This window comes from Malaya genurostris, chromosome 3, assembly GCF_030247185.1.
Source record: "Malaya genurostris strain Urasoe2022 chromosome 3, Malgen_1.1, whole genome shotgun sequence".
NCBI classification, from domain to species: Eukaryota; Metazoa; Arthropoda; class Insecta; order Diptera; family Culicidae; genus Malaya; species Malaya genurostris.
The window spans coordinates 38,950,206-38,960,663 of NC_080572.1; the positions used below are offsets into that span (position 1 = coordinate 38,950,206).

The 10,458-nt window shown below is 36.9% G+C and overlaps 1 protein-coding gene across 3 annotated transcripts; it reads left to right on the top strand.

The window, feature by feature from the left end:
- Positions 1-2,166: 2,166 nt before the first annotated feature.
- On the top strand, positions 2,167-9,494 carry LOC131438029 (vanin-like protein 1). 3 transcript variants are annotated; one of them, XM_058607807.1, is made up of 7 exons: positions 2,167-2,628; positions 2,688-2,789; positions 2,880-3,106; positions 7,764-8,554; positions 8,615-8,861; positions 8,922-9,223; positions 9,290-9,494. In XM_058607807.1, the coding sequence occupies exons 3-7, from the start codon at positions 3,053-3,055 to the stop codon at positions 9,459-9,461; spliced, it is 1,566 nt and encodes a 521-aa protein (XP_058463790.1). In that variant the 5' UTR covers positions 2,167-2,628; positions 2,688-2,789; positions 2,880-3,052; the 3' UTR covers positions 9,462-9,494. The 3 variants fall into 3 exon arrangements, with proteins under 3 accessions (XP_058463790.1, XP_058463791.1, XP_058463792.1); XM_058607808.1 differs by having other exon boundaries at positions 2,937-3,106; XM_058607809.1 differs by having other exon boundaries at positions 3,010-3,106.
- The last annotated feature ends 964 nt before the right edge of the window (positions 9,495-10,458 follow it).

Here is a 10,458-nt window from a genome sequence, read left to right on the forward strand (position 1 = left end):
ATAAACTGCCAGAAACTTAAATTTGAACTCCAATGGAATTAATGAAATGATAAAGAAGTTTCATGTATGTAAGGTCACGCAAGGAATTTATTACGCAAAGAATTTATTAGTTGAGATCTGACATCTCGATACTCCACGCATGTCCAAACGACATGATCAATATCGCGATAACTTTCGCCACAAGCACAATGATTAGTCTCGAAAAGCCCAATTCGAAGGAGATGTGCATCTAACGTGTAGTGATTGGACATGAGTCTGGACATCACACGAATAAAATCCCTACTCACATCCAGTCCCCTGAACCATGCCTTTGTCGATATTGTAGGGATAATTGAGTGCATCCACCGATCCAGATCATCTTTATCCCAAGAAGCTTGCCAGCTGGCAAGTGTTCTTTGGTGAGACGCGCTATAGAATTCGTTGAAAGCAATCGGTCGCTCATAAATTTCACCCTCAATAGCACCACGTTTGGCTAAGCTATCGGCTCTTTCATTGCCTGGAATGGAGCAATGAGCTATTGTGATTTGATAATTATTATTCAATATGACGTTCAGGCACTGTTTTATTTTGCCTAAGAAAAACGGTTCATTTTTTGCCAGCAGCGTTTGAGCGAATGGCTTCAATTGCACTCAGATTATCTGTGAAAATCTATAATGAACTGCTGCTAACTCTGCTATATAAACAGATGCAGATTCTTGAAGCCTGAAAACGAAACATTATTGTTGAATATACCAAACCCAGTAGCCTCTTCAATTCGCGATTCGTCCGTGTAAAACATTTTCTCAGAGTCAATATGCCTGAACTTACTTGAAAATATTTTTGGGATTTCAGTCGAGCGTAGATGATCCGGGATTCCACGCACTTCGCGCTGCATGGATGAATCGAAAAATAAAGTTGAGTCAGGGGCACTCAGGATGCTGACACGGATAGGAATATATCTTGAAGTGTTGATTTCCTGTGACATACGGTTAAAATATACTGTCATAAATCTTGTTTGAAATTGAAGCTCGACTAATTTTTCGAAGTTTTTAATAACCAGGGGATTCAGTACCTCACATCTTATTAGCAGTCACGATGAAAGCTCCCAAAAACGATCTTTCAATGGAAGAACTCCCGCCAAAACTTCAAGACTGTCGAATGCATGCAGCCGAAAGGAAATCGCAAACAACGATATTGAATTCGCTCAAGTTTGATAATATGAGAGTTTGCAGCGGAACGAAAGCAAACGCATCCATATTTCATCACTAAAAGTATCGTTGACTGATACAATTTTATTAGATCTTGCGGATGAGCATCCCACCAAGATCCTGTTATTGTTCGAAGAAAATTTACTCTTTGTTGGCATTTTGTTATCAGAAACCTAATGTGTCCTCCCCACGTGCATTTGGAATCAAACCAAACCCCAAGGTATTTGAAAGTCAAACCCTGTTGGATCATTCTTCCCATCATATGAAGCTGAAGCTGCGCGGGATCATGCTTTCTTGAGAAGACGACCGGCTCTGTTTTCTCCGCAGAAAAAAGTAACTTGCATCGGCCGGAAAGATGTGTTTATGTTTTCAGGCAATGGAATTATGGATCGTCAAACAACATCATGCAATTCTTGCACAATAACGGTTTTTTTATCAGTTGACAAAAATGAAAATATTTAAAATGAATCTAATTTTCTTGAAATGAATTTTATTTATCAACTTATATAAAACTTAGTATCTAACTGATGACATGTCAACAACAAATTCTTAAACATTTTTGTAAGAAAATATATTCTTCATAAGAATGAAGTGCAAAACCTGATCATCAGTTTATGTGCACTTATCTCACAATTGAAATGTAAACAAAAAGTGTAATACTTTTGGAATAAATCTGCGGTTCATAAACATCAAGGGTAGTATGTTTAGATTTGAATATAATTTCCAATAAATGAGATTTGCAGTTTTTACACTTGCAATTAAAGTGTCGAATCATATGTGGCGAAATTAAGTGTTAAGCACTTCAGTCGATTTACATCAGTTTAGTAAATTGTAATTACCTCTGATTAAAACAAAAAATGTCGTTCGTCAGTGTTCATCACTTTACAGTGTAAACACACACTAAAATATAGATGCTATTCCGTGATCGTGCATATACCGGCTTCTAGCATCTCTACGGCCAGTTGAATAGTCAAAATGATTTCGGAACGAAAGCCACGCGCTATAGTGACACACTGACTGAATTATGTTCGAAATTATACCCAAACAAGTGAAACACATATCACAAAGTGCAATCTATATGAAGATTACTTTACATTCCCTAACAGACTTGATCGGTAAACTGTTCGATGATTTCTTGCTGGGAATCAAGGAATGGAACGTTTCAATAAACCACATTAAAAAATCAGCCTTTGACGTAAATAGCTCACATCCCTTCAACAATAGAAACATATGATAGTGTGATAACCCATAACAATAATAAGGTTGTTTTCGCCTGTCATTATTCAATACAACTTCAGTCGAGTGTAATGATAATCGCGAGTGCAGCAAACGCCAGAGTTATCAGTCAGTTGTTAGCACAATGTAGACGTCGTCAGTTGATTGTCTCGAAAATTTGAATCATTCGCGATTTATCTTATATTATTGTGATAATAATTAAACAGTGAGTATATTAGAGATAGTGACCCCAAGCATTTCCTCTTACTTTTTGTATGTACTTAGACTGAATTATATTCCACGGATTCAGAGAGATTAGAAAAAAAAGCGATTTTATGCTGCTAGAACCGACCGATTCCGGTTATTTACTGGCTGTTATCATTACAGGTAGGTTTATTCATCTACACAAAACTTAAAATACAAACCGTGCTAAAGATTAAATTCCAATAAAAGCCATTGTATACATATCGTTTTCAGATTTTTCTCTAAAGTTTACGAAGTGACGCACCGATTCATTCAAATTTCTCTTTACAGTCAATGTGTGATAAAACATTTGCGAATTCGGTGTTTCATTTGTCTGGCTCAGTTTCTAATCGTTAGTATACAGGTAAAGACCTGTTCTCTTTCTAGACCACTGAAGCACCACTGAAATGGAAATAAAGGCAGCTGTATTTTATATCGCTTATTGTATTGTACTCGTGCAGGTAAGAGCCGTTGATGTCATATTATTACAAACACAAAGCTTCGAAATATTAGTGGAACAATATTCAATTTACTTGAATTCTAGAAAATGTTTCAAAAATTCGATGTGTCTAATGATCATGATAACAAAGCCTTGCCAAAATTAGTGTTATAATTCTTACGGATATGTGTAAATACTAGCCATATTGAAAAAATAATTATCATTCAAACTGATTCCACAAAGAAACTCACTTCCTAAATTAAAGTTTTCAATGCGAGGAGCAGCATCGCAAGACTTTTAATGGGTATGGATAAATATAAGGTTGCATTGTATGGATAACTATAAAATGGCATAGTTAAATTTAACAACGAGGCCATTTCAATTCAATATTCAATTCTAGGTACGTCGCAAAATAAGAACAATTTTCTAGCATTGGTTATAGATATTTTTAAACCATTTTTAAAATATTCTACAAAACGACTTCTCCGGATATGAAAAGTGAAGGACTCGAGTCCTGTCTAAGCGTTAATTGTTTTTCGCAAATTTTTAATTCTGCTGTACGTTTCGTTATTACTTTTCCAATCTGTTTCCCGTTGGACACTGAAAGGAGTTAAACTAAGTTCAAGATGACTTTACGCATCACCAAACAAATGAATCGATAGTTTATATTGATTTGAAATACTATTCCGTAATTTTAATTTTCTCTATGAATACGTTCTTTTTGTTACATAAATTTTTCTTCGCCTACGCATCTATAGGGGACAGGAGGGCAAGACGGGGTATGCTTGATATTCTTTTTGGTTTATGGTGCCAACCAGTGTTGCTAAGCTCGCTCATATTGTGCAGATAATTCTCACTCGTGTGCCATCAATATATCTAAAACTCCCGTGTGAGTGTGCTCCCAATGGTTATTTCCATCCTTCATTTTGTTATCGCAATGCTCATCTGTGAGTGACGATGAAACACCGAGCACTCGTATCGTGCATATTCCACCGCTCATTCATTCGTTGGCCAACTCGTCGGCGTGCACACTCTTACTTACACTGTTCCTCATAAATACTCGCACTCTTGCTCCCACTCGTACTTTTTGCCGTTTTTTCTATGCGCGGAGGATTAATATGCAATCTGATCAAGCTCGATCATGCTGTGATTAGAAGCAAATATAATGACAACAAAAAAGAAACAATAACAAAGCATGTTTCATGCAGCAGTTTCAAAAATATCCATACTTAACATGAATTTCATACACAGAGGTAACAGGAGCACAGTACTCGGCTAGAGAGAACACAAACAAGCTTTCAAACCAGCCCGGTGGCAAGAATGCCAAGTGCTATTGTAGCCAACATTTCGGACGTTCGGCGAGCGATCAGACATAATTTGAAATAGAGCGAGGTGACTCGCAGCAGTAACCCACTCGCAGTAAGTGTTTACTCCTGCTGACTCTCACTCATCGTATCCAAAAGAAAACACCACTCTTGTTTAAAATGCACCTTTTTGTGAGTGACTCATAAGCGTGCGCGGAGGAGTGCGAGTAAAATAGAATACGCCTCGCACTCGCTCGAGAATGTGCTTCATGTACAGGGTTCTCGCTCTATTAGCAACACTGGTGCCAACTACTGAAAAAATTGGAATTTCGTTGTGAAGTGCGTCTTTCGAAATTTTTAATCCCATGTGAGTTATCTCAATCCACATTAAAAACCCTATTTTAATCCGCCTAGTGGTGTAATGATGCCTTTCTTATGTTACTTTTATTTTCAAAAATTTCATTAGAAAATTCTGTCGAAAACTTTTTTTTTTTAAACTCGAATAAAATTTTTTTGGGTAAGGATTTTAGTTCACTTAGAGCCGTAGTGAGAGTGAGGCAACTAACGTGCAAAACATGATGGAATTGACAAAAGTTTGTTGTATTTAATTTCTATCAAAATATATTTTCTTACGGACAATATTTTCTTACGAATTTTTGCGGGAAAGCTAATCAAAACAGATAAAGTTTCATATTAGTATTCTACAGTTACAAATATCTCATGAAAGTGAATCTCTACATCCATTTTGAATACAGAAACACCATTCAGAGACGACCATAACAATTATTTTTTATGAGCAAGAACGCCCTCTTTTCGCACACCTTCCAAATTGCAAAAAAGGGTTTCTAAGAGCGAAAAATTTCTCTGATTTGTACGTTCTGTACAGAGCGCATTTTAAAACATTAGCTTCTAAAAAACGGGCATTTTTCGTGACTGATTTACCCACTTCCACCAAAATTTGAATCTTTATTTTCTTTACAGGATTGCGAATTCAAAATACGAGAAATAAAACCGTGAAAATAGTGGCCAGATTGCAGCGATTCGAAAAGATAAAACCTTACATTTTTGATAATTCGTGGTCGAAACATCAATTTTTAACGAACAATGTATAATTTTCCCTGTTTTCTGAATCCTTCTCACGTCGTCCTCTAACAGAGACGACAATTTCGTATACAAAAGATCACTTTGCCTTTCGCATAGTACAGACGCGACTATTTAAACAAAGCCTTTTTACGCAATCAAAATTCGTATTGGATCGATTTGCAGTCTGTACAGTTCGTTAACGCCGTGCATCAATCTAAGAATTTGTTGCATGTTGCCGTTCGCTTTGCATGCGAGGCAATAATTTTTGTCGGTTCATGCCGGTGTCGCAATTAAGTCGAATCCGAGAACCTCTCATCACCAAAATAAACAAACTATCAGTACTTGTCATGAAATTAAAAGAATTAATCAAAGGTATTATAAGTACCACAGGAACACAAAAGATAACAGCTACCTAAATGTTCAAAATGGCCGAAACCCTGGCAATGACGGTATTGTGTTAGGTTCGAGTTTCCATCATGCAGCTCATAATTTTTTCATCGAACTAAATGCTCAGTACGAAATGCTTTGAAATTGCAGGCGTAGATTGTTGTTGGTTTTGTTCTGTGTCGCTAAATTCAGAAAGCATATCGTTTATGTTGTGGAATGTGAAATTTTCTATCATATACCAAAAAATAAAAAAAAATTAACCGGTTAACTGGAACAAAAATCCTGACTAGAAGGTTTTTTGTTTTCCTTATATGCACTATATTGGGCTTATTCCAAGACCCGAAAAAACGGGGAATTGAAATCGACAATCGACTTACCACCCTGATAGCTCGTTTGCTTCTAAAATTCTATGAAATGACGTATACAGTCGTATTTCTTTCTGCTGGATTGCGTTTTAGAAAAAAAATGAACGCAATTATTTTTTAATCTCCGCCATTTTTTATAAACATATCCAAAATTATTTTCTATCAAACGCAAGAAACGGAAAAAAGTTAAAAATGAACTGTTTTGAGATAGTTTTGCTCATAAATTTAGTTCAGAAAATGCTAAACTCTAAAAGATGTTCAAAGACATCAAAAACGAGAAGTGGGAAATGAAAAGAAGTGGGAAATGAAATTTGATTTTTTTAGGAACACCCTAAGTTGCTCTATTAAAATAGTTGTAATACCAAACCGTTAGAGATGGAACAACAATGGCGATTTCGACAAATCGGTTTTCTACACTTTTGCATTTCATAGCTCTAAAGTTTGAGGCTTTGCCACAAATGTTTTTGTTCCCTTAAATTGTGGATCCGGATCACTGTGCATTGATACCAAGGCTGTACGAAAAAGTTTATTTGACAAGCAATAACTTCCATGTTAAAAGTTGAAGAAATGTTCAATCTATAAAAAGGAATGGCACTTTTAAATCCGAAAAGCCTCCCACAATATGGATAGTCTCAATCGAGACGAACAATGTTAAAATCATTGAAACTTGAAATCATGATTGATGTAAGCCATAGAAGCCAATCGCGAACGGTTCAAAAGAACTAGTTCTTCTGGAAGAATGATTGAACACAGTTCTTTGATTAAGAACGATAGTTCTCGAATCTTCTGAAAAGAAATAAAAGAGATTGAATTGTATTAATAACTGTATATTTCGAAACGGTTGAAGATTTTAACAATGCAGTGGAAATTGTATATATTTAGCGACCTTTGAAAAAGTTCATAAAAGTGAATGATTTTAATTTTAAATAGGTTCAAAAAAGTTACTGACTTTCCATTTGAAGAATTTGTTACCAGCGGCTTAGTATAAATATAAATATTTGCTGTCGAACGGTTGCAGAAACATTCAAAAGTGCCGAAGAACGAATTGACGGTTCAGAAGAGCTAGTTCTTTCGATAGAACTATCAAGTTCCCATCTCCAGTAAACCATGTTTCGCACAAAGCAAATACGTCGTAAGGCTATGCACTAAAACTTTGAATGAATCATGATCCTCCGACAAACCCACTGAAGAACAGTGATTGAATCATTCATATTCACGACGGATACAAAAATTATCCATCTAATCCAGCTATATTGGGAGAAATACTGTTGGGGGCTCTTTAGGGGTTCAGAAATGTTTAATGCTATGAAAAACCACATTACAATTTCTGAAAATTTTAATAATCCTGTTTTGGTTTGTGAAATGGAGCCCGTTGTTTTTTTTTTCTTGTTCCGTACAAGTAGTTTCTGGCTTGGTTTGTACATTGAATTAAATTGTAAAAGTTCAACTTGAAATCATTTGTGATTGTTCAACATTTAGTATTATTTCTAAGCATATGATGATTAATATACAGTGGTAAATCACTAATACTCATTCCTAGGCATCTATTCCTTCGGATGATCATTACTGGGCTGGAGTAGTAGAGTTTAGCTACAAAGATAAAGACACCGAAGATGCGTCTGTTAACACAGCCAAAAACCTAGAACGATATGTTCAGATGATCAACTCTTCTGAAACGGATCCGGTTGATATTATAGTATTCCCAGAATATGGATTGAACGCAATTGAAACTGCTTCGTTTGTTCCCGGTGCTGATGAGAAAATCGCTCCCTGCAATAACTTCGAGTATGAGCGTATCGTTCAGGATCTGTCTTGTGTGGCAAGAGCCCGTCGGAAATATCTGGTAGTCAATCTGGTCGAGAAGGCCGTTTGTCCTGAGAAGGAAGACACTAGAAGATGCGCAGCTGATGGACTATATCACTTCAACACCAACGTCGTATACGACCGGAACGGAGTCGTCATTGCTCGATATCGGAAGTACAATCTTTTCGGCGAACGAGGCATAAACACAACCACTTCGGTAGAAACGGTTCGCTTTGAAACGGATTTTGGAGTTCTGTTTGGAACATTCACTTGCTTCGATTTGATGTTCGATCAACCAGCTTTACAACTGATTCGTGATGGAGTAACAGACATAATTTTCACAACTATGTGGTTTTCAGAGCTACCCTTTCTAACTGCTGCTCAGATCCAACAGGCGTGGGCCTTCGAAAATAATGTTAACTTTTTAGCATCGGGTGCAAGCTATCCGGAAATTGGAAGTACCGGAACAGGAATATTTGCTGGAAAGCGTGGTAGAATCTTGGCAATTATGAATCATCAAGCAGATGTGTAAGTAACTGTTGATTATTGGTTCCTTTTTGTTCAGATGCAATATTTTATATCGTTTAGCAAACTTTACGTAGCCAAAGTGCCTAAAATAGATAGAGCGGAAGCTGAAATCAATCGACAACCAGTCGTTAAATACAATCCATCTGAAATGAAGAATCTTAAGCTGAAGCGTGACCAACTCGATACCTACGAAACTGTGAATTTGCCCCTGGAGAGCAGCAATAACTACACTTTAACATTATGTCAAACATCACTTTGTTGTAATTTTACTCTCAACTATACTGTTAACCTACCGGTTTCCAATCAAGTGAGTTGATTAAGCATTGTTTTTTTTTTGTATATTTTACTAATCTACTGTATTATGTAGCAATTCTACCGCTACCGGTTGGCAGTGAACAACGGAGCCCGCACATTTGATGGCTTTGCGGACGGCTTTATCACCGCTTGTGCCATCTTCGCTTGTACTGGAGATAATCTGGAAACTTGTGGAGCCCGTTTCGAGAATTCCAATACTACAGTTAACGCTATCCAGTTCAATTCTATCGATTTGCACGGAGTTTTTCCTGGTGATGACGAAGTCTTTCTGATGCCGAACAGTGTCGACATGAGCATTCTACCGTTGGAGGTGGATGAGTTCCAGTATAGCGAACGGAAGTTCCTTGAAGACACGTAAGCCATGTTTGGGTTATTATGCAGATGTTATTTTTTTAATAACTTCTTATACACACATTGCAGCAAGACTTTTAAGGAAATTCGTCACACTTTGATCAGTCCTCGGTCCGATCTCTTTACATTCGCTATTTGGGGTCGTCAATTTGTTTCAACAAGCAGCGGTGTAGTGCTACAAAATACGCTAGTATTATTTGTTACTATTTTCTCAATCTTATTTGTAAAGCTTGCATTTTAATAGCATGATTTCAAAATACATTCTGAATTATTATTTTGGTTTTATTGTTCTGACAAAGTCAACATTCTTTTTGCGGAATTGTATTTCATTTCAACAGACACCTCAGAAAATTCTTAGCGACCATATTGACACTAAAAATCCTTCCTGGTCGAAAATCGAATATACGGAAAATTGCTTGCTAGGTTTTAACCCTATGCATTTTCCTATCACAAATTCAGAGAAAGTTTGCTCGAGAAAGTCAAATGAAACAAAATTACTCTGCTGGTATCATTATCGTCAATCACCAGTAAGCCCAAATACACGAACTCGTCAACCACTTCGATATCGTCACCATCTATGAATATTCGTGGTGGGAAACTTAGTTTTTCTTCTTCAGAGTCTCTTCCTCTCATGTATTTTGTTCTCGACGCATGTACAGCCAGTCCGATACATCTAGCTTCGGTTTTCTGTCCGATGCATGTTTCCATCATCTTCTCAAAGTTTAGTGTGAAGCCAAAAAGCTGTACGGACTTGCGGAACATCGTAGGTGTCAAAATCTCGCTCTTCGAATCACAAATCCATAAACAATATTAACCAAGAAACCAGGAAGTCCATCACCTTGCCGTAGCCCTTTACAATATTCGAAGGGCCTCTTATCAACGTTGCTTTGACCATGTTTGTGCATAATCTATCATAGCTGATCTCGATTGACTGTATCCTATGCCGCTTTGAAGTCAATGAATAGGTTGTGCGTGGGTACATTGCGATTGCTCGGTAGTTGCAACAATTGTTCACTCTGCTACAAATCATTAGAAACGGATTCCCATTCTATTATTCCTAATCTCGTATAATGCCTTCACTGATGGAATAATGGGTGGGTCGCTCAAAGTACAAGGCGTTGCAATACTCGTCCAGTGGTCCCAATTATATCGAAACACGCATTTTTTTCTGTTTGGACTTCAGGGGTTGATTTTGGAGCTATCATGTCTTCAAAAAAAATTCTGCTTGGTACAGTCCG